This window comes from Petromyzon marinus, chromosome 59, assembly GCF_048934315.1.
Source record: "Petromyzon marinus isolate PM22_M1 ecotype Great Lakes invasive population chromosome 59, UKy_Petmar_22M1.pri1.0, whole genome shotgun sequence".
NCBI classification, from domain to species: Eukaryota; Metazoa; Chordata; class Hyperoartia; order Petromyzontiformes; family Petromyzontidae; genus Petromyzon; species Petromyzon marinus.
In genome coordinates this window covers 4,361,469-4,389,000 of record NC_133725.1, presented here as the reverse complement: position 1 = coordinate 4,389,000, position 27,532 = coordinate 4,361,469, and the positions used below count along the sequence as shown (strand labels likewise).

General features: G+C 52.0%; 1 protein-coding gene across 2 annotated transcripts in view; it reads left to right on the top strand.

Annotated features, from left to right (window-relative positions):
- Positions 1-542: 542 nt before the first annotated feature.
- LOC116955454 (disabled homolog 2-interacting protein) overlaps positions 543-27,532 on the top strand; it is a 76,087-nt gene continuing 49,097 nt past the window's right edge. The window contains exons 1-4 of one of the 2 annotated variants that reach the window (XM_076053027.1): positions 543-1,530; positions 13,131-13,281; positions 23,777-23,875; positions 26,775-27,206. In XM_076053027.1, coding sequence (XP_075909142.1) covers positions 1,487-1,530; positions 13,131-13,281; positions 23,777-23,875; positions 26,775-27,206 — 726 coding nt within the window. In that variant the 5' untranslated portion in view covers positions 543-1,486. The remainder of the gene's footprint in view (positions 1,531-13,130; positions 13,282-23,776; positions 23,876-26,774; positions 27,207-27,532) is intronic. The other variant, XM_076053028.1, reaches the window with a different exon arrangement.

Genomic DNA, 27,532 nt, shown 5'->3' with positions numbered 1-27,532 from the left:
TGTGTGTGTGTGTGAGTGTGTGGGTGAGTGGTGTGTGTGAGTGTGTGGGTGAGTGGTGTGTGTGAGTGGTGTGTGTGGTGTGTGTTTGTGAGTGGTGTGTGTGTGAGTGTGGTGTGTGTGAGTGGTGTGTGTGTGTGTGGTGTGTGTGTGGTGTGTGTGAGTGGTGTGTGTGAGTGGTGTGTGTGTGTGTGGTGTGTGTTTGTGGTTGTGAGTGGTGTGTGTGTGTGTGTGGTGTGTGTTTGTGTGTGTGAGTGGTGTGTGTGGTGTGTGTTTGTGAGTGGTGTGTGTGTGAGTGTGGTGTGTGTGAGTGGTGTGTGTGTGTGTGGTGTGTGTGTGTGTGGTGTGTGTGAGTGGTGTGTGTGTGTGTGTGGTGTGTGTGTGTGAGTGGTGTGTGTGTGTGAGTGGTGTGTGTGAGTGGTGTGTGTATGTGAGTGGTGTGTGTGTGCTGTGTGTGTGGTGTGTGTGCGTGAGTGGTGTGTGTGTGAGTGGTGAGTGGTGTGTGTGTGTGTGAGTGGTGAGTGGTGTGTGTGTGTGTGAGTGGTGTGTGTGAGTGGTGTGTGTGTGTGAGTGGTGTGTGTGAGTGGTGTGTGTATGTGAGTGGTGTGTGTGAGTGGTGTGTGTATGTGAGTGGTGTGTGTGAGTGGTATGTGTGTGTGAGTGGTGTGTGTGTGAGTGGTGTGTGTGTGAGTGGGGTGTGTGTGTGTGTGAGTGGGGTGTGTGTGTGTGAGTGGGGTGTGTGTGTGAGTGGTGTGTGTGTGTGAGTGGTGTGTGTGTGGTATGTGTGAGTGGTGTGCGAGTGGTATGCGAGTGGTGTGCGAGTGGTGTATGAGTGGTGTGTGAGTGATGCGTGTGTGTGGTGTGTGTGTATGTGGTGTGTGTATGAGTGGTGCGTGTGTGTGTGTATGTGGTGTGTGTGTGAGTGGTGCGTGTGTGTGTGTGGTGTGTGTGTGAGTGGTGTGTGTGTGTATGTGGTGTGTGTGAGTGGTGTGTGAGTGGTGTTTGTATGAGTGGTGTGTGTGAGTGGTGTGTGTGTGTTTGAGTGGTGTGTGAGTGGTGTGTGTGTGTGGTGTGTATGAGTGGTGTGTGAGTGGTGTGTGTGAGTGGTGTGTGAGTGGTGCGTGTGTGTATGTAGTATGTGTGTGAGTGGTGTGTGTATGAGTGGTGAGTGAGTGGTGTGTGTGTGGTGTGTGTGTGTGAGTGGTGTGTGTGTGAGTGGTGTGTGAGAGTGGTGTGTATGTGATGTGTGTGTATGTGGTGTGTGTGAGTGGTGTGTGTGTGAGTGGTGTGTGTGTGTGAGTGGTGTGTGTGTGTGTATGAGTGGTGTGTATGTGATGTGTGTGTATGTGATGTGTGAGTGGTGTGTGTGTGTGGTGTTTGTGTGACATTCACCGACGCACCGAGGCTGCTATTTATCCGCCGCCCTCTCCGCCGTGCCACACGGAGGGAGAGCAGCGAGCGAGAGACGCCGCCTGCTCGCCTCCAAGCGATGCTGTGGATTTGCTCGAGGGGAGTGTTTGTAGACTGCCTCGTGTAAGTACGCGAGGCATCTTCCTTCAGGGTGTCTGTGCGTGTGTGCACGATACGCTCATGTATTATTTATTATCACTTGCCCGGTTGGTGCGTGTCTGTGTGTCTTTGTGTGAGCGTGCGTGTCTCTGTGCGCGTCTCTGTGCGTGCGTGTCTTTGTGTGTGCATGTGTAGCTGTGTGTGTGTGTGTGCGTGTGCCTGTGTGTGTCTAGCTGTGTGTATCTCTGTGTCTGTGTGTGTGTGTGTGTCTGTCCGTCGTGATTTGTTTTTCTTTGATTTGACGAGCGGTGGCCGTCCTGCAGTGCCGACGTGTCTCTCTCTCTCTCCTGTGTGTCTCTCCTGTGTCTCTCTCCTGCGTCTCTCTCCCGCATCTCTCTCCTGAGTCTCTCTGCTGTATCTCTCTCTCCTGTGTCTCTCTCTCTTGTGTCTCTCTCCTGCGTCTCTCTCCTGCGTCTCTCCCCCGGGTCTCTCCCCCGCGTCTCTCCGCCGCGTCTCTCCCCCGCGTCTCTCCTATGTCTCTCTCCTGCATCTCTCTCTCCTGTGTCTCTCTCTCCTGTGTGTCTCTCCTGTGTCTCTCTCCTGCGTCTCTCTCCCGCATCTCTCTCCTGAGTCTCTCTGCTGTATCTCTCTCTCCTGTGTCTCTCTCTCTTGTGTCTCTCTCCTGCGTCTCTCTCCTGCATCTCTCCCCCGGGTCTCTCCCCCGCGTCTCTCCGCAGCGTCTCTCCCCCGCGTCTCTCTCTCCTATGTCTCTCTCCTGCATCTCTCTCTCCTGTGTCTCTCTCCTGCATCTCTCTCCCGCATCTCCTGCGTCTCTCCGCCGCGTCTCTCCCCCGCGTCTCTCCCCCGCGTCTCTCCCCCGCGTCTCTCCCCCGCGTCTCTCTCTCTCAACCCCGTCGTCCCATGACGCCCGAATGATTCGTTGGTTGGTTCATTCGCCCCCCTTTTTTTCCCCCCATTCCGTTGTTGTTGTTGCCATGGTAATTCGTGAGTCAGGTTCGTCCCGTCACGTCCTTCGTTGCAGGCAGGTCACGTGATTCATTCATTCATTCGCTCGCTCGCTCGCTCGCTCGCTCGACCTGTCGGGTCGTTCGTTGGCTTACGGACGCGCGACGCTTCCGTTTTCATCGGCTATGTTCGTCAGCAGGTCGTGCGATTCTTGGGCTCCGTTATTCCTGCCGGGTCGTTAGTGTGTCGGGGCGATGCGAATGTGTTCCGTAATCGGTTCATTCATTCTGTCGAGTCATTTGTTGGCGGGTCAAGCGATTCATTCATTTGCTGCTCGTCTTAATTTGATTGGCTTGAGTTAGAGCATTGTATTCATGACTGCAGGAGGAATACGATGAGCTATAAAGCTCTCTTTTTATTCTTTTACAGGTGTCCAGCAGGGGCACAGGGTCAAAACGTTTCAGGGCTATAGAGGGGATCTTTTTCTTTGTGTGTGGGGAGTGGTGGCGCTGCGGTTAGCGCACTTCGCCACGAACGCGGGCGACCCGGCTTCGATTCCCGCTCACGGCCACCAACAGCACCAGTGACGATTATCCTGAACCGGTCCTGGGCCTCCTCTAGGTCGACTCAGCCTGAAATGAGTACCCGGTGCGGTGTAGTAAACATCGCCACTGGGGAGACAAAGGCGGCCGGGCGTGGTGTTGGCCAACCACCCCCTCGTGTGCCCTGTTGGCCTTCATAGGTGCTGCTCGCTAGCAGCACTTGCCCCAACAGTCTGTTAAGGCTACACGGGGGATCTTTGTCTTTGTGTGTGTGTGGATGTGTGTCTGTGTCTTTGGGGGGGGGGGGGGGGGGTGCATGTTTGAGTGTATTTTGCAAATATCTAAACGTGTATTCTTGGTTCTTTCGGTAAAGTCACGTAGAAGGGAAACAATTTAAATAATAAAAAAATAAAATTATCACGACGTTTCGATTGCAACACAAGCAATCATCATGAGGTGTAAACCATTTCGGGTCTTAGTTGATTTTGTTCACGCTTGTGGTGACTTTCAGACCGCATTCCGTTCTCTTTCTATCTCCCCCCTCCTCCGTTCCGAGCATGGATGGTACTCAGCCGTCTGAACAACTGCCAGTCGCTGTCCGTGGTGCTAACGTTAAGAAGAAAAAAACACCACTTTTTTCAAATTGTCTTGCTGTGGTTTTAACACCTGATGATGATTGCTGCTTGTGTTGCAATCGAAACGTCGTGAGAATTTTATCGTTTTATATTTGTATTATTTTATTTTATTGTTTCCCTTCTACGTGGCTTTACCGAAAGAATCAGGAATATGAATCCCTGCAGTCACGAAAGCTTTAAATCGAAAAGAAAACAATAACAAAAAGACGATTGTAGTGCAAAGTACAAGAATGGTCAACAAATCACCAAAAAAACATGTAAATTAAATAAAACCCATCCTACCAGGCAAAGCTCACCGAGGTATTGACTTAGTTTTGAGAAGCAACCTGGCCACAAACGATACCTCAATAAAGGTGCTTATCGTGCGGAAAGTTACAGCGGAAAAATAATCTACAAAAAAAATCTCAATGCACGATTCTAAACGTTGGAGGGGAAAGTTGGAGGGGAAAACCGGAGGGCCCGGAGAAAAAAATTAGATTGCCAATCTAGATCAGGGGTGGGAAACGTGCGGCCCGCGGGCCGTATGAGGCCCATGAAATCATTTGGGTCTCTGGCCCCTGCCAAAGGCAACCGCAGGCGGGACTCGAAATTCAATGAATCTAGGAGAGCAAAACCTGGAAAAGCAGTTGCGAGTAGCAGCGACATCGTCAATAGCCGGCTAACATCGTCACACGCCTCGCCCAAAGAGAAAGCAGTTCCAGCCCATCGCATTAGGGGGTGAATTCATTGAACGTTTGACCAAATATAACGGGCTAATTTTTCAGTTGATAATTTTGTATGGCCCGCGAATGATGTTTTATAAATATCCAAATGGCCCTTGGCAGAATAAAGGTTCCCCAACCCTTGATCTAGATGATGATGATGATTATTTGAAAGTGCGTCGCTTCCCAATGGCTTCCTAATATCGGAAGGAAGAGCGTTCCAGACGGGCTTTCGGGTGGTTGCGTAGTCGAGATCCCAAGATGGTTGGTGTCTGGTGTGGACCAATCGGGTTCAAAGACAATTCGTGCACCGTAGAAACCCCTCTCAAAGACGGTGATCAGTTCCGCGAAACCGGGCGTCAAGTGATTCTATTTGTTCGTTAAGCGATTGTAGGAAATTTGCACGCTTGAATGGGCTTAATTCGCTCTGATGGCATCGAAAGTTATAACTCCCGTTTTCACCCCCAAAAAATGTACTCGAGAATGTTTAAGCAACGGATAGTTCATACGTAAAGATACTAACAGGCAATTTTTTTGCTGAAGTGTGAAAACTAAAAAAAAATCTTGCTGTGGTTTTCCCACCTGATGATGATTGCTTGTGTTGCAATCGAAACGTCGTGATTTAATTTGTTTTATTTTCTACCTACGTGATGACTTTACCGAAATAACCAAAGAGTATGGATCCCTGCAGTCACGAAAGCTTCAAATCTAGAACTATTATTGAACCCTGATGTACCTGCGCTGGTTAGGCACTGCCTCACCAACACTTACTTTACCTGGAATGGTACCTTCTGCAAACAAACGTCGTACTCAGATTGTAAATGTTGTGGCTTGGCTCTCCAGCACACAATCGGTGTGCTGTACTAGTATACTATACACTACCCTATACACTACACTATACACTACACTATACACTACTATACACTACTACACTATACACGTTACAGCACTACACTATACACTACACTATACACTACTATACACTACTACACTATACAGCACTACACTATACACTACTACACTATACACTACACTATACACTACAGTATACACAACTATACACTACTTTACGCTACACTATACACTACACTATACACTACACTATACACTACACTATACACTACACTATACACTACACTATACACTATATACTACACTATACACTACAGTATACACTACACTATACACTATACACTACACTATACACTACACTATACACTACTACACTATACTATACACTACACTATACACTACACTATACACTATATACTACACTATACACTACAGTATACACTACACTATACACTATACACTACACTATACACTACACTATACACTACTACACTATACACTACACTATACACTACACTATACACTATGCACTACACTATACACTACTATACACTACTACACTACTATACACTACTACACTATACACTACTATACACTACTATACACTACACTATACACTACACTATACACTACACTATACACTACACTATATACTATACACTATACACTACAGTATACACTACACTATACACTACACTATACACTACACTATACACTACTACACTATACACTACTACACTATACACTATACACTACACTATACACTACTATACACTACTACACTACTATACACTACTACACTATACACTACTATACACTACTACACTACTATACACTACTACACTACTATACACTTCTACACTATACACTATACTATACACTACACTATACACTACACTATACACTACACTACTATACACTACACTATACACTACACTATACACTACTACACTACACACTTGTGCTGTAATAGTAACGAATTGGCCTCGTTCTGTTTACGTGACAACCCTTACTAGTTGGCTGTGTCGGGTGGTGGCGGGTTTTAACGACACGCATTTCCGCGATCTAACCCTCTAAAAAAAAAAAAAACCTTTATTGTGGATCATCATCACGTTGAAATGTACAGCAGCAGCGCGCGTGGCGACGTCGATTCTAAAACGTGTTGGGGGTAAAAAAAAAAAGGCGGAGGACCCGGAGAAAAATCCACGCGATCGCGCGGAGTCGGAGTCGGAGAGAGAGAGAGGGGCGTGAACCCCAAATATACAAACGCGCAGACTGATCCGTGATTAAAGCGGGCTCTCAAGGGTAGCGGAGTTGATGGTCTAAGATGGCTGGTCACCAGCGACTGCACAAACATCCCCCACATCGCTGTTAAATGTGGTTTGTCGCCTAATTAAGCTAATTCTATCTCTGATTAATTAATCACGTATCGTCACGCATGACCCCCTCCCTGAGCGACCGCCGGCGTTAGCCAGCCAGCCAGCCAGCCGTGGTCTACCCACTGCTGGATGTGAAGCCCTTTCTCGGAGCGCTCGACTGCCCGACGAGCAATCTGGCCCCCGGCGCACGAGCCGGCTTCGTTTGCATCGGCTCCATCTCCGCTGCGGGGACACACGCCGTTCCCCTCTGCTCCGACGCGTTGCCCTGCCTTTGGCTGCCGTTCTTTGGCTGTCGTTAGCCTTCGCCCTCCGGCCGCCCAGCCCCAGTTGGGCCCAAGGCACCCCCCCCTCGCCACCCACCTCGCCACCCACCTCGCCACCCCCCTCGCCACCCACCACCTCACCACCCACCTGACCACCCACCTCACCACCCACCTCACCACCCTCCACTGCCGGCTTTCCTTGCCGATGATTTGTGGTGGTTCAGTTTGAACAGGTAGAGGCAGTAGAGGCAGTAGAGGCAGTAGAGGCAGTAGAGGCAGTAGAGGCAGTGGCGGCAGTGGCGGCAGTAGCGGCAGGGGTGGAGTTGGGTTAGGGCTTTTGCGACCGATGTTTTCCGTAATAGATGTCGATCTGTTTTTCGGGGAAGGGGTTAGAGGGTTAGATCGCGTGTCGCCGTTGAACCGCCCGACACGGCCAAATTAGTGAAGGGTCGCGTAAATAAAACTTGCCAATTGGTTACTGGTTCAGCACTGACCCGGAGTCTTAACCCGCTCGAATTGCACATGTTGTGGGTTTACTGTGTACTGCACTTGTGAATGTTGTGCGTTTAACTCTCCCAACGCACCGGTGTGCTGAGCTCGTAACTAATTGGCACGTTTTGTTTACGTGACAAACCTTGCCGATTGGCCGTGTCGGGTGGTGGCGGGTTTAACAAGACATTCGTACTTACGCGAACTGACCCATAAAAACGCTCTGTTATGGACGTTGAGATGAGGTCTGTAACTTCCGTGCGTCCTCTAATCCACGTGCTGCTCTCTACGTGTGTGTGTGTGCGTTGAACTTCTTTCGCACCGTACATGGCCAACCGCGCAAATCGGAGCTGCGTGGGGGGGGGGAGGAAGGACAACAAACTAAACACAAAAAGCAGTTCTAAAAAAGTGACATTTGAATCTTGACGATAATGATTTAAAAGTGATCACAGCTCCCAGTGCATTCCAAATATCGGAAGGCAAGAGCGTTCCAGACGGCCACAGAAGCAGCGCATCTGAAAGGCGCCGTGCAATTCGGTGACCGCCCTCTTTGTTCGATGGCCGAGCAGCCAAAAGCCGCTGCTGCTGCGATGAGCGGAGTGTCACGTGACGCCGATGATGGTCTGAGCTCCTTGATGAGATCGGCGGCGAGGCGGAAATTGTGCTTCATTTGTGGCGAGCGCTTTGCGTTAGTAACGAGCGCGACGTCACGATGACGTCACTACAACGTCACGATGACGTCACGATGACGACGATGATGACGACGCGTTCGTTCGGCAACCGGGAAAGCCTAACGGCAGCTCGGCGCGCTCCTGGACGGATCCGCGGTGTATACAGCTTGACATTATTACTCGTCCAACTTTTTCGATTTGAATTGGCCACCGGTGGAGAAATGTTAACAACCTCGCCTGGGGTATGCAGGAGGTCGTGGGTTCGATCCCAACCCCCTTGACGCCTGCCGTGTATTTGGAGTTTGCGTCTCTCTCTCTCGCTCTCTCCCTCTACCCCCGTGGCCGCGTGGATTTTTCTCTGGGTTTCTTTTGTTTCACCCTCCGACGTTCAGAATCGACAAAACCACGTGTCCATGAGTATTTATTAAGGCCGCTGCTTTAAATGTCCACCCGGTGATGGTGACAGGCCACTTCATTGAGTTAGCATTTAGCGGTGGCCTGGGACTCACTTCCTGAAAAGAGGCTACGTAGCTGCTCGGCGGGGCCTTACTGGGGCTGAACGATTAATCGATTTAAAATCGAAATCGCAATTTGAAATGATGCGATCAGCAAATCGCAAAGGCTGCGATTTTTTTGCTATTTGAAAAGTCCTATTGCTTTCTTATTGGACTAGTTTTTATATTATTATAACTTTATTTATTTAACGTAGCAATTGTGCTATGTTTGATTGTTCTATTTCAATTAAAAACATTTTAATAAATACATGTTGGAAGCAATTAATATCCTTTAAATTATCATCCTTGCATTAGAATATATATAGAGCAGTTCATATTTTGATGGTATCACGTGGTAATCACATGTTTTAAATCGATTACACAGTGAATATTGAACTGTAGCTTGACTTAAAAAAAATGTGAAATCGCAAATCAAATCGCAATATCTGTCAGAAAAATCGCAATTAGATATTTTCCCCAAATCGTTCAGCCCTAGGCCTTACACCTGATCAAATAAAGAAAAAAATTAGTTTAACAAAAAATATTTGGAATTTGCGCTTTCTCTCTCTCTCTCCCATGGTGACGTGGATTTTTCTCCGGGTCCTCCCGATTTTTTTGGTTTTAGTATAATTCGTTCTGCCAATGTAGCAATTATGTAAAATGAGGAATAGGTAGGTGGTTTTTACCCCTTTCTGGCAGTGCAACAGGAGGAGATGCATTAAGGTGTTCAAACGCCAAACGGATACATTTTGCACAGAATCAAGTTACTCCTTTAACCACACGCACAGCACCTGCGGTGAACGTGCAAACACACACATGGCTCCGATACCAATGTATGATGCGTTGTCTTTGAGACTGATTGGCCTCCAACAGAGACAGCGGCGGGCTTCTTCATGGGCCCCCCCAGTCCTCGCCGCCAGTGTCAGACCAGAGAACAACGCCACAGAAATTTTGATTTAAAGCTTTCGTGACTGCAGTAATTCATATTCTTAGTTTTTTCGGTAAAGTCACGTTGAAGAGAAACAACAAAATAACAAAATATATATAAAACAATAAAAAATTCTCACGACGTTTCGACCATAACTCAAACGGTCATCATCAGGTGTGTCGGTTTGCATAAATTTATTTTGAAAACGGCATATTTATTTATATATATAAAAATAACGTTTGCGTCACGCGCAACGATTGGCTGTTTGCCAGGACTAGTCCATCTATTTTTTGAAAAGAGGAGGGGGGAGACGAAATTTGTTTTTATGTATGCTGTCTGAAAGGCACTGTAAGCGTGAACAATCAATCAAGAACTGAAATGATTTATCAAATCTTTCCAATGATTGCTAAGATAGAAGGCGAACAGGACAAGGACAATGCCACCGGGTGTCGGAGCTTTCACAGCTCGGCGTGAGCAGCTGTATCGTGCGATAGCTTTTTTTTTTTGCCAGTATCACAAAGTATAAAATAATAAGTGGCAGGTGTGTTTACCCTTTTCTGGGAATAGGTGTGCGAGGATGTTCAAAGGCCACATAAAATAGCTTTTGCTGGGAAGCAAGTAGCTGCGTACACCACACCACGGTAGGTACCCTGTGGTGAACCTATCGCCGGGATATTATTAAACCGTCCGTCAGCGCTGGGTACGTTATTTTTTGGTCGGACGTTAAACGCCTAAAGCGCGGCCCCTACGAAATCAAATTACACCACCACCGACCAACTTCCCACCCCCCACCCCTCCTCCCCCTATTAAACACAAATCTTCAATTAACGGTCCGGTGGCTATAAGAATATGTTTAACCCTTTCTGGCTATCAAACAGGAGGTGTTAAGATGTCGAAACGCCAAACAGAAGCCTTTGGCGAGGAATAACGTGCTGCATTAATCACACACGGCGCTTGTGGTGAACGTGGAGACCGTTAAAACAAAAAAAAAACCATGCCGATTGTATATGATGGCATTGTCTTTGAAAAGTAATTGGTCCAAACCACAGACGGCTTTCTTTCGGCCCTAGTCTCGAACGGTGTCAGACCAGAGTACGACGCTAAAATGCGAGCAGCTTGACTGCAAGGGAGACTCTTTTTTTGCGGAGGGTAATAATCGCGAACGGTTAATGCGATAAAATCATGCGCGATATATATTGGAGGTGTTCGTGAGTGGGGGGGGGGGGGTGTTCGTGAGTCGGGGAGTGTTCGTGAGTCGGGGAGTGTTTGTGAGTCGGGGAGTGTTTGTGAGTGGGGGGTGTTCGTGAGTGGGGGAGTGTTCGTCATTGGGGGGGTGTTCGTGAGTCGGTGAGTGTTCGTGAGTCGGGGGGTGTTTGTCATTGGGGGGTGTTCGTGAGTCGGGGTGTGTTCGTGAGTCGGGGAGTGTTCGAGAGTGGGTGGTGTTCGTGAGTGGGAGGTGTTCGTGAGTGGGGGGTGTTCGTCAGTGGGGGGGTGTTCGTGAGTTCGGGGTGTTCGTGAGTCGGGGAGTGTTCGTGAGTGGGGGCGTTTGTGAGTTGGGGATGTTCGTGAGTCGGGGAGTGTTCGTGAGTCTGGGGGTGTTCGTGAGTGGGGGGTGTTCGTGAGTGGGAGGTGTTCGTGAGTCGGGGGTGTTCGTGAGTGCCGGTGGCGTTCGTAAGTCAAAGACTGCCCGTGTCGCCGATGAAATACTCTCACGTTGCGGAAGCCTTAACAAAAAAAAAACCTGAAATCCATTCCCCGTCAATGGTTGTTCTTTTTTTTTTGTCGTGTTTCTCTTCCTTGATTTTACTCGCTTACACATGCCGAGCGTGTTACGTTCATTCTCGGAGCCCAATAAACAAAATAAAATTATTCACTTTAGGCGGCGCAGGCCTGCAGGCGGACGGTCCTCTCGCGGCCGTTGACGATTTCTTAGCCTGCAAATAATAAAACGTCTTCCTCCGGTCCAATTTTTACGTTTGTTTTGTTGCTTCGCCAGGCAATTTGCGTCGCTTTGTTGACTTCCCCCACTGCCTGCGAGGTGGCCCTGTGTCTTCGGGGGGCGGTTCATGAACGGCCCTGTCGCACGGAGCCGGCACCGCTGAGAATCCTGGGTTCGAAATCAGGGATCGCCCGCATGCCCCTGGTCAAACCGGGCGTCTGTCGCATAGCAAGTTGGTGTGGAGAATTGATGGTCTCAGCCTGGTCACCAGTGACTCGCACAGAGACCCACAGACTCGCATAGTAACCCACAGACTCGCACAGAGACCCACATACTCATATTGCAACCCACAGAGACCCACAGACTCACACAGAGACCATAGACTCACACAGACACCCATAGACTCGCACAGAGACCCACATACTCATATTGCAACCCACAGACTCACAGAGACCCACAGACTCGCATAGTAACCCACAGACTCGCATAGTAACCCACAGACTCGCATAGTAACCCACAGACTCACAGAGACCCATAGACTCACACAGAGACCCATAGACTCACACAGAGACCCATAGACTCACACAGAGACCCACAGACTCACACAGAGACCCATAGACTCACACAGAGACCCATAGACTCGCACAGAGACCCACATACTCGTATAGCAACTCACAGAGACCCACAGACTCGCATAGAGACCCACAGACTCACAAGGAGAACGCACATACTCACATAGTAACCCACAGACTCACACAGAGACCCATAGACTCGCACAGAGACCCACATACTCATATTGCAACCCACAGACTCACAGAGACCCACAGACTCGCATAGTAACCCACAGACTCGCATAGTAACCCACAGACTCGCATAGTAACCCACAGACTCACAGAGACCCATAGACTCACACAGAGACCCATAGACTCACACAGAGACCCATAGACTCACACAGAGACCCACAGACTCACACAGAGACCCATAGACTCACACAGAGACCCATAGACTCGCACAGAGACCCACATACTCGTATAGCAACTCACAGAGACCCACAGACTCGCATGGAGACCCACAGACTCACAAGGAGAACGCACATACTCACATAGTAACCCACAGACTCACACAGAGACCCACAGACTCACACAGAGACCCACAGACTCACACAGAGACCCACAGACTCACGCAGAGACCCACAGATTTAAGCGGTTTTCGCGTGCGGTGAGTTGATGGTCTGGGCCCGGTGACCAGTTGACCGTACCAAAAACAAACATCAAATTCATGCTGTTGTTGACGTTGTTGATGGTCACGGTAACGATGATGCCACCAAGTTGCGACTTCGCTTCATGCTGCTCGTGTTGATGTTGATGATGGGGGATGATTGTAACCATGATGACGTGTGTCACCTCTCGGCTTCGATTTTCAGTGCTTGCTTCTGATGATGATGATGCTCAAGATGACGATGGTTACGTTTATTTTACTCCTACCACAGTTGCAGCTACTGCTGCTACTTCTCACCCCCGTGACCGTCCCTGACCCCCGTGACCCTCCCAGTGACCCCCTCCCCCCAGTGACCCCCGTGACCCCCCGTGACCCTCCCGTGACCCTCCCTGAACCCCGTGACCCTCTCTGACTCCCCGTGACCCTCCCAGTGACCCTCCCGTGACAATCCCTGACCCCCCTCCCCCCGTGACCCTCCCAGTGACCTCCCAGTGACCGTCCCTGACCGCCCAACCCCGTGATCTTTCCCGTGGGTGTCCTCCGGCAGGTCACATGTGATGCCCCGGCTCCAGGAGTCTCGCTCCCACGAGTCTCTGCTCAGCCCCAGCACTGTGGAGGCCCTTGACCTCAGCATGGAGCAGGAGGTTGTGATCCGCGCCGTGCACAGCAGCATCCTGGGCCAGGACTACTGCTTCGAGGTGACAAACGCGCTGCCTTGCTGTCGGTGCCACCGATCGTCGGCGTCGCAGCCATCATTGTTATCGCCATCATTGTCATCGCCTGCATTGTTATCGCCGTTATCATTGGCATTGCACCCAACGCACACGCACAACACACACCCAACACCCAACACATGCACGATACACACAACACACACCCAACACACACCCAACACACAACACATGCACGATACACACAACACACGCACAACACACACCCAACACACAACGCACAACTAACACACTGGATGACATAAACACACGCATCAACAGCCGCCATTTGTCATGAAGTAAACGGTGACATCGCCACAGCGCATGTGCCAGGCTAGGTGCACATTGAGGCTGTCACGTGAAGTGTGGAAGGCTCGCTGCTGGCAGGTCACGGGTCAGGCCCAGGTGCTATGGGTTGTATGCTGTGCCAGGCTAGGTGCAGAGGTCACGGGACAGACTCAGGTGCTATGGGTTGCATGCTGTGCCAGGCTAGGTGCAGAGGTCACGGGTCAGGCCCAGGTGCTATGGGTGGCCTGCTGTGCCAGGCTAGGTGCAGAGGTCACGGGACAGACCCAGGTGCTATGGGTGGCCTGCTGTGCCAGGCTAGGTGCAGAGGTCACGGGACAGACCCAGGTGCTATGGGTGGCCTGCTGTGCCAGGCTAGGTGCAGAGGTCACGGGACAGACCCAGGTGCTATGGGTGGCGTGCTGTGCCAGGCTAGGTGCAGAGGTCACGGGACAGACCCAGGTGCTATGGGTTGCATGCTGTGCCAGGCTAGGTGCAGAGGTCACGGGGCAGACCCAGGTGCTATGGGTTGACCGACTGAGATGACTGGCAGATGCGCCACCCTGTGTCCCCCACTACGGCACCCTGCTGTGTTTTGAACACGCACACACTCGTACACACACACAGACACACAAAGGCAAAGATCCCCCGATTAGCCTCGTCAGACTGTTGGGACAAGTGCTGTTAGCGAGTAGCACCTTTGACATCCAGCACGGCACACTGAAGGGTGGCCAGCATCACGCCCGGGCCACCTTTGTCTCTCCATGTGCTGATGGTTTACACAGTGCTCCAAATACTCATTTAAGGGTGAATCGACCTGTGCGCTCACGCACGCACGCGTACAAGACACGACAAAGATCCCCCGTATAGCCTTAACAGGCTGTAGGGGCAAGTGCTGTTAGCGTGCACCTATGAAGGCCGGAACGGTACACGAGGGGGTGGGTGGCCAGCACCCACGCCCAGCCGCCTTTGTCTCCCCAGTGGCGATGTTTACTGCACACCGCACCGGGTACTCATTTGAGGCTGAGTCGACCTAGGGGAGGCCAAGGACCGGTTAAAATAATCGTCACTTGGTGTTGTTGGTCGTGAGTGGGAATCGATGTCGGGTTTGCCGGGTTCGTAGCGCAGAGCGCTAACCACTACGCCACCACTCCCCACGACTTACGCACACACGCACACGCACACACACACGCACACACACACGCACACACGCACACACACAGACACACGTACAGAGGCCGCTGTACATCGTGACTATGCGAGGAGGGACGTAACAAGCAGACGAGATGCGTCGTGGGTCAGTCGCGAGAGACGTCTCGGAGGACTGACGGATGGCCGATGAATTACTGATCAGCCGCAGCAGCAGCAGTGTCAGCAGCAGCATCAGCAGCAGCTTTAACATCGGCTGCGAACAGTGGCACCACCACAGCGGTAGTAACCGGGGCGGCCTGCCGGATTCCAACCGCGAACCTCCGCAAGGCGTCTCTGAGATGCCGGGGGCGGGAGGCGGACTTTGAAAGCAAGCGGTGCTGTCCATGCAAATATGATGATTATTATTAACATTATTATTAATATTATGAATGTTAATGTGTAGAAGGTGGGGGAGGGGGTGGTATAGTGACAGGCGTACCGCTCGTCGTCGTCGGCGGCCCCCACCTCCTCGCCCCCCCCACCCCCCCCCCCCCTTTGCGCTTGTGCCGTACCCTTGACTCGACCTATCCCGGCGCCACCGCCGCCGCCGCCGCCGCCTGCACTCACGTGCGGCTTAATGAGTTGGGGGAATTCTGCTCCGATGCCCGCGGCGCACCGAGGCCCGTGCTTCCCTCTCACCCCGGGGCGCTCGCTCGCACGCTCACCCTCTCGCTCGCTCACCCTCTCGCTCGCTCGCTCACCCTCTCGCTCGCTCGCACGCTCACCCTCTCGCTCGCTCACCCTCTCGCTCGCTCGCACGCTCACCCTCTCGCTCGCACGCTCACCCTCTCGCTCGCTCGCTCGCTCGCTCGCTCGCCCTCTCGCTCGCTCGCACGCTCACCCTCTCGCTCGCTCGCTCGCTCACTCGCTCGCTCGCTCACCCTCTCGCTCGCACGCTCAGCCTCTCGCTCGCTCGCTCACCCTCTCGCTCGCTCGCTCGCACGCTCACCCGCTCGCTCGCTCACCCTCTCGCTCGCTCGCTCACCCTCTCGCTCGCTCGCTCGCTCGCTCACCCTCTCGCTCGCACGCTCAGCCTCTCGCTCGCTCGCTCAGCCTCTCACTCGCTCGCACGCTCACCCTCTCGCACGCTCACCCTCTCGCTCGCTCGCTCACCCTCTCGCTCGCTTGCTCACCCTCTCGCTCGCACGCTCAGCCTCTCGCTCGCTCGCACGCTCACCCTCTCGCTCGCTCATCCGCACGCGTGCTCGTTTACCCGCCCGCTCGCTCGCTCACCTGCACGTCCACATGCTCGCTCGTTCACCCACTCATTCAGTCGCTCGCTCACCCGCCTGCTCGCTCGTTCAGCCACTCGCTCGCTCCCTCGCTCTCTCGCTCGCTCGCCCTCTCGCTCACTCACCCGCCCTCTCGCTCGCTCACCCGCACGCGCCCTCGTTTTCCCACTCACTTGCTCGTTCAGCCGCTCGCTCGCTCACCTGCCCATCCACTCGCTCGCTCACCTGCCCATCCACTCGCTTACCTGCCCATCCACTCGCTCGCTCACCTGCCCATCCACTCGCTTACCTGCCCATCCACTCGCTCGCTCACCTGCCCATCCACTCGCTTACCTGCCCATCCACTCGCTTACCTGCCCATCCACTCGCTTACCTGCCCATCCACTCGCTTGCTCATTCGCTCACTCGTTCACCCACTCATTCAGCCGCTCGCTCGTTTCGCCCGCCCGCCCGCCCCCGCCGTGTCGCGAACACAGGGATTTTGAAAGCGAAGCCATAAATCAAAAGCGGTTTGAGACCGGCGACGCGCTGCGTGGCCGCGGTCCCATGTGTGTGTGTCTGTCTGTGTGTGTCTGTGTGTGTGTCTGTGTGTGTGACTGTGTGTGTCTGTCTGTGTGTGTCTGTGTGTGTGTCTGTCTGTGTGGCTGTGTGTCTGTGTGTGTGTGTCTGTGTGTGTGTGTGTCTGTGTGTGTCTGTCTGTGTGGCTGTGTGTGTCTGTGTGTGTGTCTGTCTGTGTGTGTGTCTGTCTGTGTGTGTGTGTGTCTGTGCGTGTGTGTGTCTGTCTGTGTGACTGTGTGTCTGTGCGTGTGTCTGTGCGTGTCTGTGCGTGTGTCTGTGTGTGTGTCTGTCTGTGCGTGTCTGTGTGTGTGTGTGTCTGTGCGTGTGTCTGTGTGTGTGACTGTGTGTGTCTGTGCGTGTGTCTGTGTGTGTGTGTCTGTGTGTTTGTGGCTATCTGTGCGTGTGTCTGTGGCTGTATGTGCATGTGTCTGTGTGTGTGTCTGTGTGTGTGTGGCTGTGTGGCTGTATGTGTATGTGCGTGTGTGTGTCTGTGTGTGTGTGGCTATCTGTGCGTGTGTCTGTGTGTGTCGGTGTGTGTCTGTGTGTGTGTGGCTGTATGTGCATGTGTCTGTGCGTGTGTCTGTGTGTGTGTGTGTGGCTGTGTGGCTGTATGTGTATGTGCGTGTGTCTGTGTGTGTGTGTGGCTGTGTGGCTGTATGTGTATGTGCGTGTGTCTGTCTGTGCGTGTGGCTTTCCGTGCGTGTGTGTATGTGCGGGGCAGTATGTGTGTGTGTGTATGGATCAGGTATTTGAGACTGAGTCGACCTTGGGGATGCCCGGTTCACACGAACGTCACCGATGTTGGTGGCTGTGAGCAGTAATACCACTGCACCCACAGGGTTCACAGCGCAACGCGCTAGCCTCTACGCTCCCGCTCCCCCTCCACACGCACACAAACAAAGACAAAGATCCCCCGTGCAGCCTGCAACAGACTGTAGGGGCAAGTGCTGTTAGCGAGCAGCACCTATGAAGGCCGGAACGGCACACGAGGGGGTGAGTGGCCAGCACCACGCCCGGCCGCCTTTGTCTCCCCAGTGGCGATGTTTGCTACACACCGCACCAGGTACTAATTTTAGGCTGAGTCGACCTAGGGGAGGTCCAGGACCGGTTCTGATAATGGTCACCGGTGTTGGCCGTGAGCGGGAATCGAACCCGGCTCGCGCTGGGTTTGTAGCGCAGCGAAGCGCTAACCGCTCCACCACCGCTCCCGACACACACACACACAAACACGTAAAACACACACACACAATCACACACGCAAACACTCTCGCGTTGAAGGCAGCCCATCTCATTATATGGCTCCTCAACTTGAGCACTGCCTTGTTGGGAACAATTCATACTCTGCTTTAATGATCCCTATTATGCAAATGAGGAATTTGGAATGTATTTCAATTAGGCCATTACACACACACACGGCATGGGTTTAATTATGCCACTACACTTGCCCGTGTGCTGGAACACTGTTGTGTTGTTGTGTTGTGGTGTGTGTTGCCGTGTTGTGTTGGTGTGCTGTGTTTGTGGTGTGTGTTTGTGTCGTGTCGTTGTGGTGTGTTGTGTGTTGTTGTGTTGCGTGGTGTGTGTTATTGTGTCGGTGTGTTGTGTTGTTGTGGTGTGTTGTGTGTTGTTGTGTTGTTGTGTTGTGGTGTGTGTTGTTGTGTTGTTGTGTTGTGGTGTGTGTTGTTGTGTTGTGGTGTGTGTTGTTGTGTTGGTGTGCTGTGTTGTGGTGTGTGTTGTGGTGTGTGTTGTTGTGTTGTGGTGTGTGTTGTTGTGGTGTGTGTTGTTGTGTTGTGGTGTGTGTTGTTGTGTCGGTGTTGTGTTGTGGTGTGTGTTGTGTCGGTGTCCTGTACTTGTGTCGCGTTGTGGTGTGTGTTGCCGTGTTGTGTTGCTGTGCGTTGTGTTGGTGTGCTGTGTTTGTGTTATTGTTGTGTTGTGCTGCTGTGTTGTGGTGTGTTGTGTGTCGGTGTGTTGCGTGGTGTGTGTTGTTGTGTCGGTGTGTTGTTGTGTTGTGTGTTGTTGTGTTGGTGTGCTGTGTTTGTGTTATTGTTGTGTTGTGCTGCTGTGTTGTGGTGTGTTGTGTGTTGTTGTGTTGTGGTGTGTGTTGTTGTGTTGTGGTGTGTGTTGTTGTGTCGGTGTGTTGTGTTGTGTTGTGGTGTGTGTTGTTGTGTTGTGGTGTGTGTTGTTGTGTTGGTGTGCTGTGTTTGTGTTATTGTTGTGTTGTGCTGCTGTGTTGTGGTGTGTGTTGCGATGTTGTGTTTGACCATACTTCACCACGCTGGTCAGGAAGGGTTGGTGAAGTGGTGGGGGGGGGGGCACAATCCCGCTTCGGATATCACCGCCCCCGAAGTTAGCCTCCTCTCCCTCCTCCTCCTCACATCAACGCTTCTGTGGCCGTCTGGAACGCTCTTCCTTCCGATATTAGGAAGCCACTTCCTAATATGGGTAGTGTTGAGTCTATGGGCAGTGTTGAGTCTATGGGCGGTGTTGAGTCTATGGGCAGTGTTGAGTATATGGACAGTGTTGAGTCTATGGTGCAGTGTTGAGTCTATGGGCAGTGTTGAGTATATGGGTAGTTCTAGATTTAAAGCTTTCGTGACTGCAAGGATCCATACTCTTTGGTTCTATTCGGTAAAGTCACGTAGGTAAAAAATAAAACCACAAAAATCACGACGTTTCGGCCACAACACAAGCGGCCTTCATCAGGTGAAGGGATCAGGCTGTCTCGAGGACAGCGCTGGAGTGAAACACAGCCACGCTCAGACCGCGACCTTTAAGCTGTGTGCGGGGAAACAAGGTGCCTTGACAAAGGAATTAGCATAAAGATTAGCATTTGATTGGCCGACTTAGCATAGAGGTGTTGTACGGGTGAACATGCCGGTTGGCGCGGGGGGGAGGGGGAGCTTACCCATTGATGGTGTGAAAATGGAATTTATAAGAGCTGCGAAAGTTTGGGGTACCACTACTTGAAAAATATACTGTACCATTGAAATTAGTTTAATGTTTGGTTCGATTTAGAACATCTTTCCAATGGTTGCTTCATTTGAAACCATCTTCTCGGTTGAAATTGTGTCTGTGCTTGTAGATCTGAATTGCCTCGTGAACAAATCTCTGATAGAAACCCGTGGGTTTGCAAAGAACCTTGGTATCGGAGAAAATTATATCGTGATCACCCACAGCGTTGTAACAATGATCAGCTACGGCAGAAGAATTCGTTCTGCCGTGTTTCAAATCTGATTTGTGCTCGCGAATTCGGTCAGAGACATGTCGCTTTGTCTCCCCGATATAGCAATCACCGCAGGTACAACTCAATTTGTAAACCCCGTGGTACTATAAGTCGGGAATGACATGCTTCACGGATGGGAACAGATCACAAATTTTGTGTACTGTATTGAACCGGACCTGGATCTTGTGTTTGTTTAGAATTTTGGAAATCCTTTTAGTAACGCCTGCTATATATGGTAGTGTGATGGTTTTGACTGGAGTATCAAGTGGTTGTTTCTGTATGGAGGGAGAAACAGCTTGGCGGATGGTACGGTCAGAGTATCCATTCCTTTTGAGGGCCAGGTGTACATGCTTTAATTCACTGGTCAGGTGGTGTTGGTCTAAAATGCAATGAGCCCTATGATATAAAGTTTTGATGAGAGAATTCTTCTGGGCTGGGTGGTGGTGGGAATCAGGCCTCAAGTAGGAATCCGTGTGGGTGGGTTTCCTGTAGACAGAATGCCCCAATGAGCCATCAGGTCTCCTCTCAAACAGAACATCCAAGAATGGTAGCTTGCCATCTTTCTCCACCTCCATGGTGAATTTTATAGCGGGATGTCTGGAATTGATGTGGTGTAGGAAAAGGTTCAGAGCTGGGAGGCCATGTGGCCAAATGACGAAAGTGTCATCCACATATCTCTTCCACAGGGAAGGTCTGAGGGTGGAAGTCTGGATGGCGTCTGATTCAAATTTCTCCATGAAAATATGGGCTATCACTGGTGACAAGGGGGGTCCCATGGGGGTACCCTCATTTTCTTTGTAGAAGGAGCCATTCCAAGTAAAGTAGGTATTGGTGAGGCAGTGCCTAACCAGTGCAGGTGTATCGGGGTCTAGTCCATGTTGGACCAAATTTTCAATTATTTCAGGTACTGATACCAGTGTTGATTCTATGGGCAGTGTTGAGTCTATGGTGCAGTGTTGAGTCTATGGACAGTGTTGAGTCTATGGTGCAGTGTTGAGTCTATGGGCAGTGTTGAGTCTATGGTGCAGTGTTGAGTCTATGGGCAGTGTTGAGTCAATGGGCAGCGTTGAGTCTATGGGCAGTGTTGAGTCAATGGGCAGCGTTGAGTCTATGGGCAGTGTTGAGTCAATGGGCAGCGTTGAGTCTATGGGCAGTGTTGAGTCAATGGGCAGCGTTGAGTCTATGGGCAGTGTTGAGTCTATGGTGCAGTGTTGAGTCTATGGGCAGTGTTGAGTCTATGGGCAGTGTTGAGTCTATGGTGCAGTGTTGAGTCTATGGGCAGTGTTGAGTCTATGGGCAGTGTGAGTCTATGGGCAGTGTTGAGTCTATGGGCAGTGTTGAGTCTATGGGCAGTGTGAGTCTATGGGCAGTGTTGGGTCTATGGGCAGTGTTGAGTCTATGGGCAGTGTTGAGTCTATGGGCAGTGTTGAGTCTATGGGCAGTGTTGAGTCTATGGGCAGTGTTGAGTCTATGGGCAGTGTTGAGTCTATGGTACAGTGATGAGTCTATGGGCAGTGTTGAGTCTATGGGCAGTGTTGAGTCTATGGGTAGTGTTGAGTCTATGGGCAGTGTTGAGTCTATGGGCAGTGTTGAGTCTATGGGCAGTGTTGAGTCTATGGGCAGTGTTGAGTCTATGGGCAGTGTTGAGTCTATGGTACAGTGATGAGTCTATGGGCAGTGTTGAGTCTATGGGCAGTGTTGAGTCTATGGTGCAGTGTTGAGTCTATGGGCAGTGTTGAGTCTATGGGCAGTGTTGAGTCTATGGGTAGTGTTGAGTCTATGGGCAGTGTTGAGTCTATGGGCAGTGTTGAGTCTATGGGCAGTGTTGAGTCTATGGGCAGTGTTGAGTCTATGGTGCAGTGTTGAGTCTATGGGCAGTGTTGAGTCAATGGGCAGTGTTGAGTCTATGGGCAGTGTTGAGTCTATGGTGCAGTGTTGAGTCTATGGGGCAGTGTTGAGTCTGTGGGCAGTGTTGAGTCTATGGGCAGTGTTGAGTCTATGGTGCAGTGTTGAGTCTATGGTGCAGTGTTGAGTCTATGGGTAGTGTTGAGTCTACGGGCAATGTTGAGTCTATGGGCAGTGTTGAGTCTATGGTGCAGTGTTGAGTCTATGGGCAGTGTTGAGTCAATGGGCAGTGTTGAGTCTATGGGCAGTGTTGAGTCTATGGTGCAGTGTTGAGTCTATGGGGCAGTGTTGAGTCTGTGGGCAGTGTTGAGTCTATGGGCAGTGTTGAGTCTACGGGCAATGTTGAGTCTATGGGCAGCGTTGAGTCTGTGGGCAGTGAGTATGTGTGTTGAACGTCTTTCGCACCATACGCAGCCAACTGTGCTGGGACAGGTGCGCTTGCCCGGCACCCGTGAAGTCTGCTGAGAATAGATCCCCCACGCTGTTCGCCCGCGAGTCACCCGCTAGCCTAGCCCCCCACCCCCCCCCCCCCCCCCCCGTGGGTCTTCTGTTTGCCTCATGGATCACCTCTCATTACCGGCCCTCCCGCGTGACAGACAGGACACCCTTTGGTCCGCTGTGAATCCTATCGGGTCCAACGTTGCTCCGTGCACCCGTGAAGAGGTGGGGGGGGGGGGGGGGTGGGATTCGTTGCTCCCGAAGCGTCGCCCGTTTGTATGCGTGCGTGTTTCTTCATCTCAAGGCCGCGGTGTCGTTGACAAATGTGGTGAGTCGGTGCGTTCGTTACTCGGGCTAGCGGTTCTTGACCATCGCCTGCTGCAGCCTTGCAGACGTTTGGTTCTCAGTCGTTCACGTACGATGTTAATAAGTACATCTTCGTCGTCGTCGTCGCCGTCAAACAAGGCAGTGGGATACTGCTGGATGACGCTTGGTTCATCTTTACTACAGCCTTGCAGACGCTTGGTTCTCAGTCGTTCACGTACGATGTTAATAACTACATCTTCGTCGTCGTCGTCGCCGTCAAACAAGGCAGTGGGATACTGCTGGATGACGCTTGGTTCATCTTTACTACAGCCTTGCAGACGTTTGGTTCTCAGTCGTTCACGTACGATGTTAATAACTACATCTTCGTCGTCGTCGTCGCCGTCAAACAAGGCAGTGGGATACTGCTGGATGACGCTTGGTTCATCTTTACTACAGCCTTGCACCCCTTCGGTTCTCATTCGTAAAAAATAATAACTGTACGTTAACAAATACATACAGGGTTGGATGAAACTAAGTAAGTTGCGTTATGATAACAGGTTTTTCCCTTTTTTTTCTGGCAACAAAACAGCTGTGTTAAGATGTTAAAACACCAAACTGAAACCTTTTATAAGGAATCATGTCTTGCATTAACCACAATACTTGTGGTCAGAATGCGAACAAAAAACAAACTCTGATAATCTATTGGCATTGTCCTTCAAACTGATTGGTCCACACGAGAGACAGCTTTCTTTAAAGGACCCGGAAAAAAAATCCACGCAACCACGGGGAGAGAGAGAGAGAGACACCGTCAGGATCGAACCCACGACCTCCTGTACACCAGGCGAGGTAGTTAACATCTCCTAGCCACCGTGATGATGATGAGAGAGAGAGAGACACGCAAACTCCAAATATACAGCAGCAGGTGTCAGTGTCGGGATCGAACCCACGACCTCCTGCACACCAGGCGAGGGAGTCAACATCTCCTAGCCACGTGATCACCACATCAGTCGATGGGGCCCTTCTTTCTGCAAGCACTCTGAGCCTCCACCTGAGCGTGCGAGCTCCTCCGTGAGACTTCCGTGCAAGCCGTCGGCGCGTCTTGGTCGGCATTGGCCCCTGATGGAATTAATTCAATCGGGGGGGGGGGGGGTGGGGGTGCGAGCGGGGGGAGGTGGGATCCCCTCCCCCCCCTGTCCAATTCCCTGCCTCCCTTACCCACTCCGATAGCTTTGCCACCCGGGGCCTCTCTGTCGGCCACCGTGCGGTCGCACCGCCTGCACGCTTTGGCTGCTGCGCCACCGCTCACACCGCCTCCTCCTCCTTTCTCGCCCCCCCCCCGGCGCCGCAGGTCACCACGTCGGCCAGCACGCGGTGCTTCTGTTGCCGCTCGGCCGCGGAGAGGGACAAGTGGATGGAGAATCTCAGGCGAGCTGTGCAGCCCAACAAGGTGTGAGCGTGTGTGTGTGTCACTGTGTGTGTGTGTCACTGTGTGTGTCACTGTGTGTGTCACTGTGTGTGTGTGTCACTGTGTGTGTCACTGTGTGTGTGTGTGTCACTGTGTGTGTGTCACTGTGTGTGTCACTGTGTGTGTGTGTGTCACTGTGTGTGTGTGTCACTGTGTGTGTGTCACTGTGAGTGTGTGTCACTGTGTGTGTGTGTGTCACTGTGTGTGTGTCACTGTGTGTGTGTGTCACTGTGTGTGTGTGTCACTGTGTGTGTGTGTCACTGTGTGTGTGTCACTGTGTGTGTGTGTCACTGTGTGTGTGTCACTGTGTGTGTCACTGTGTGTGTGTGTGTGTGTCACTGTGTGTGTGTGTCACTGTGTGTGTGTCACTGTGTGTGTGTGTCACTGTGTGTGTGTGTCACTGTGTGTGTCACTGTGTGTGTGTCACTGAGTGTGTGTCACTGTGTGTGTGTCACTGTGTATGTGTCACTGTGTGTGTGTGTCACTGTGTGTGTCACTGTGTGTCACTGTGTGTGTCACTATCTTTGTGTCACTATCTTTGTGTCACTGTGTGTGTCACTGTGTGTGTCACTGTGTGTGTGTCACTGTGTGTCACTGTGTGTGTCACTGTGTGTGTGTCACTGTGTGTGTGTGTGTTCACTGTGTGTGTGTCACTGTGTGTGTGTCACTGTGTGTGTGCCACTGTGTGTGTGTCACTGTGTGTGTGTCACTGTGTGTGTGTCACTGTGCATGCCACTGTGTGTGTCACTGTGTGTGTGTCATTGTGTGTGTCATTGTGTGTGTCACTGTGCGTGTCACTGTGTGTGTGTCACTGTGTGTGTGTGTGTGTCACTGTGTGTGTGTCACTGTGTGTGTGTGTGTCACTGTGTGTGTCACTGTGTGTGTGTGTCACTGTGTGTGTCACTGTGTGTGTGTGTCACTGTGTGTGTGTCACTGTGTGTCACTGTGTGTGTGTGTGTCACTGTGTGTGTGTATCACTGTGTGTGTGTCACTGTGTGTGTGTGTCACTGTGTGTGTCACTGTGTGTGTGTGTGTGTCACTGTGTGTGTGTCACTGTGTGTGTCACTGTGTGTGTCACTATCTTTGTGTCACTATCTTTGTGTCACTATCTTTGTGTCACTGTGTGTGTCACTCTGTGTGTCACTGTGTGTGTGTCACTGTGTGTGTCACTGTGTGTGTGTCACTGTGTGTGTGTGTCACTGTGTGTGTCACTGTGTGTGTGTGTGTGTCACTGTGTGTGTCACTGTGTGTGTCACTGTCTTTGTGTCACTGTGTGTGTCACTGTCTTTGTGTCACTGTGTGTGTGTGTCACTGTGTGTGTGTCACTGTGTGTGTCACTGTGTGTCACTGTGTTTCATTGTGTGTGTGTCACTGTGTATGTGTCACTGTGTGTGTGTCACTGTGTGTGTGTGTCACTGTGTGTGTGTGTCACTGTGTGTGTCACTGTGTGTGTCACTATCTTTGTGTCACTATCTTTGTGTCACTATCTTTGTGTCACTATCTTTGTGTCACTGTGTGTGTCACTGTGTGTGTCACTGTGTGTGTGTCACTGTGTGTGTGTCACTGTGTGTGTGTCACTGTGTGTGTGTGTCACTGTGTGTGTGTTTCACTGTGTGTGTGTGTCACTGTGTGTGTGTGTGTGTCACTGTGTGTGTGTGTGTGTCACTGTGTGTGTGCCACTGTGTGTGTGTCACTGTGTGTGTGTCACTGTGTGTGTGTGTCACTGTGCATGCCACTGTGCGTGTCACTGTGTGTGTGTCACTGTGTGTGTCACTGTGCGTGTCACTGTGTGTGTGTGTCACTGTGTGTGTGCCACTGTGTGTGTGTCACTGTGTGTGTGTGAGTCACTGTGTGTGTGTCACTGTGCATGCCACTGTGTGTGTCACTGTGTGTGTGTCACTGTGTGTGTCACTGTGTGTGTGTGTGTGTCACTGTGCATGTCACTGTGTGTGCCACTGTGTGTGTGTGTCACTGTGTGTGTGCCACTGTGTGTGTGTCACTGTGTGTGTGTGAGTCACTGTGTGTGTGTCACTGTGCGTGTCACTGTGCGTGTCACTGTGTGTGTCACTGTGTGAGCAATAGTGTAGCGGTTAGCGTGCTGCGCTATGAACCTGGCGACCCGGGTTCGATTCCCGCTCACGGCCAACACCGGTGACGATTATCTGAACCGGTCCTGGGCCTCCCCTAGGTCAACTCAGCCTCAAATGAGTACTTGGTGCAGTGTGTAGTAAACATCGCCACTAGGGAGACAAAGGCGGCCGGGCGTGGTGCTGGCCACCCACCCCTTCGTGTGCCACAGTGCCGGCCTTCACAGGTGATGCTACTCGCTGACCGCACTTGCCCCTACAGCCTGTTGAGGCTACACAGGGGGGGTGGTGTGTGGGGAACAGCCGGGAGACAACTGGTGGAGATCCTTCCCCAGCAGTGAGCTCCAGAGTGCAATTACGGGGCTGCACCTTTACCTCCACTCCCTCCTCCCTCCACTCCCTCCTCCCTCCACTCCCTCCTCCCTCCACTCCCTCCACTCCCTCCCGCTACTCCCTCCACTCCCTCCCTCCACTCCCTCCCATCTCCCTCCCTCCTTCCACTCCCTCCCGCTACTCCCGCCACTCCCTCCCCCCTCTCCCCTCCCTCCACTCCCTCCACTCCCTCCCTCCACTCCCTCACTCCCCTCCACTCCCTCCACTCCCTCCACTCCCTCCACTCCCTCCACTCCCTCCACTCCCTCCCCTCCACTCCCTCCACTCCCGCCACTCCCTCCCTCCCCTCCCTCCCTCCACTCCCTCCTTCCACTCCACTCCCTCCACTCCCTCCACTCCCTCCCTCCACTCCCTACCCTCTACTCCACCCCCCTCCCCCCCCCCTCCCCACCGCCGGGCAGGACAACACCCGCCGCACGGAGTGCTCGCTCAAGGTGTGGGTGATCGAGGGGCGCGACCTCCCCGCCAAGAAGCGCTACTACTGCGAGCTGTGCATCGACGACGCTCTGTACGCCCGCACCACGTGCAAGCTGCGCTCCGACGGCCTCTTCTGGGGCGAGCACTTCGAGTTTGCCGGCGTGCCAGCCCGCGCCCGCAGCCTCACCGTGCACCTGTACAAGGAGCCGGACAAGGCGCGCAAGAGGCACCGCGACAAGGCGAGCGGCTACGTGGGCCTCGTGAGCGTGCCGCTCGCCGGTGTGAGCGGACGACAGTTCGTCGAGCGCTGGTGCCCGCTGAGCACGCCCGGCGGTGGCGGCGGAGGGGGCGGTGGGGGAGGGGGAGGGGTGGGGGGCAAGCTGGTGAGGGCGGCCGTGCCGGCGCTCCGGATCAAGGTGAGTGGGGGTGGGGTGGGGGGTGGTGGCGGCGGTGGAGGCGGTGGAGGAGGAGGCGGTGGTTAAATCTTGACTTGAAGATTTCGCGACTGCAGGGAATTTCGTGTTCTTTGGGTCTGTACTCTTTGGTTCTATTGGGTAAAGTCAGGTAGTTAGGTGAAAATAAAATAACAAAAAAAATCACGACGTTTCGGCCACAACACAAGCGGCCTTCATCAGGTGAAGGGACGAGGCTGTCTGGAGGACAGCGCTGGAGTGAGAGAAGCCACGCTTAGATCACGACCTTTAAGCTTGTGATCGCGGCATCTTTTGAGGAAGGTCAGCGT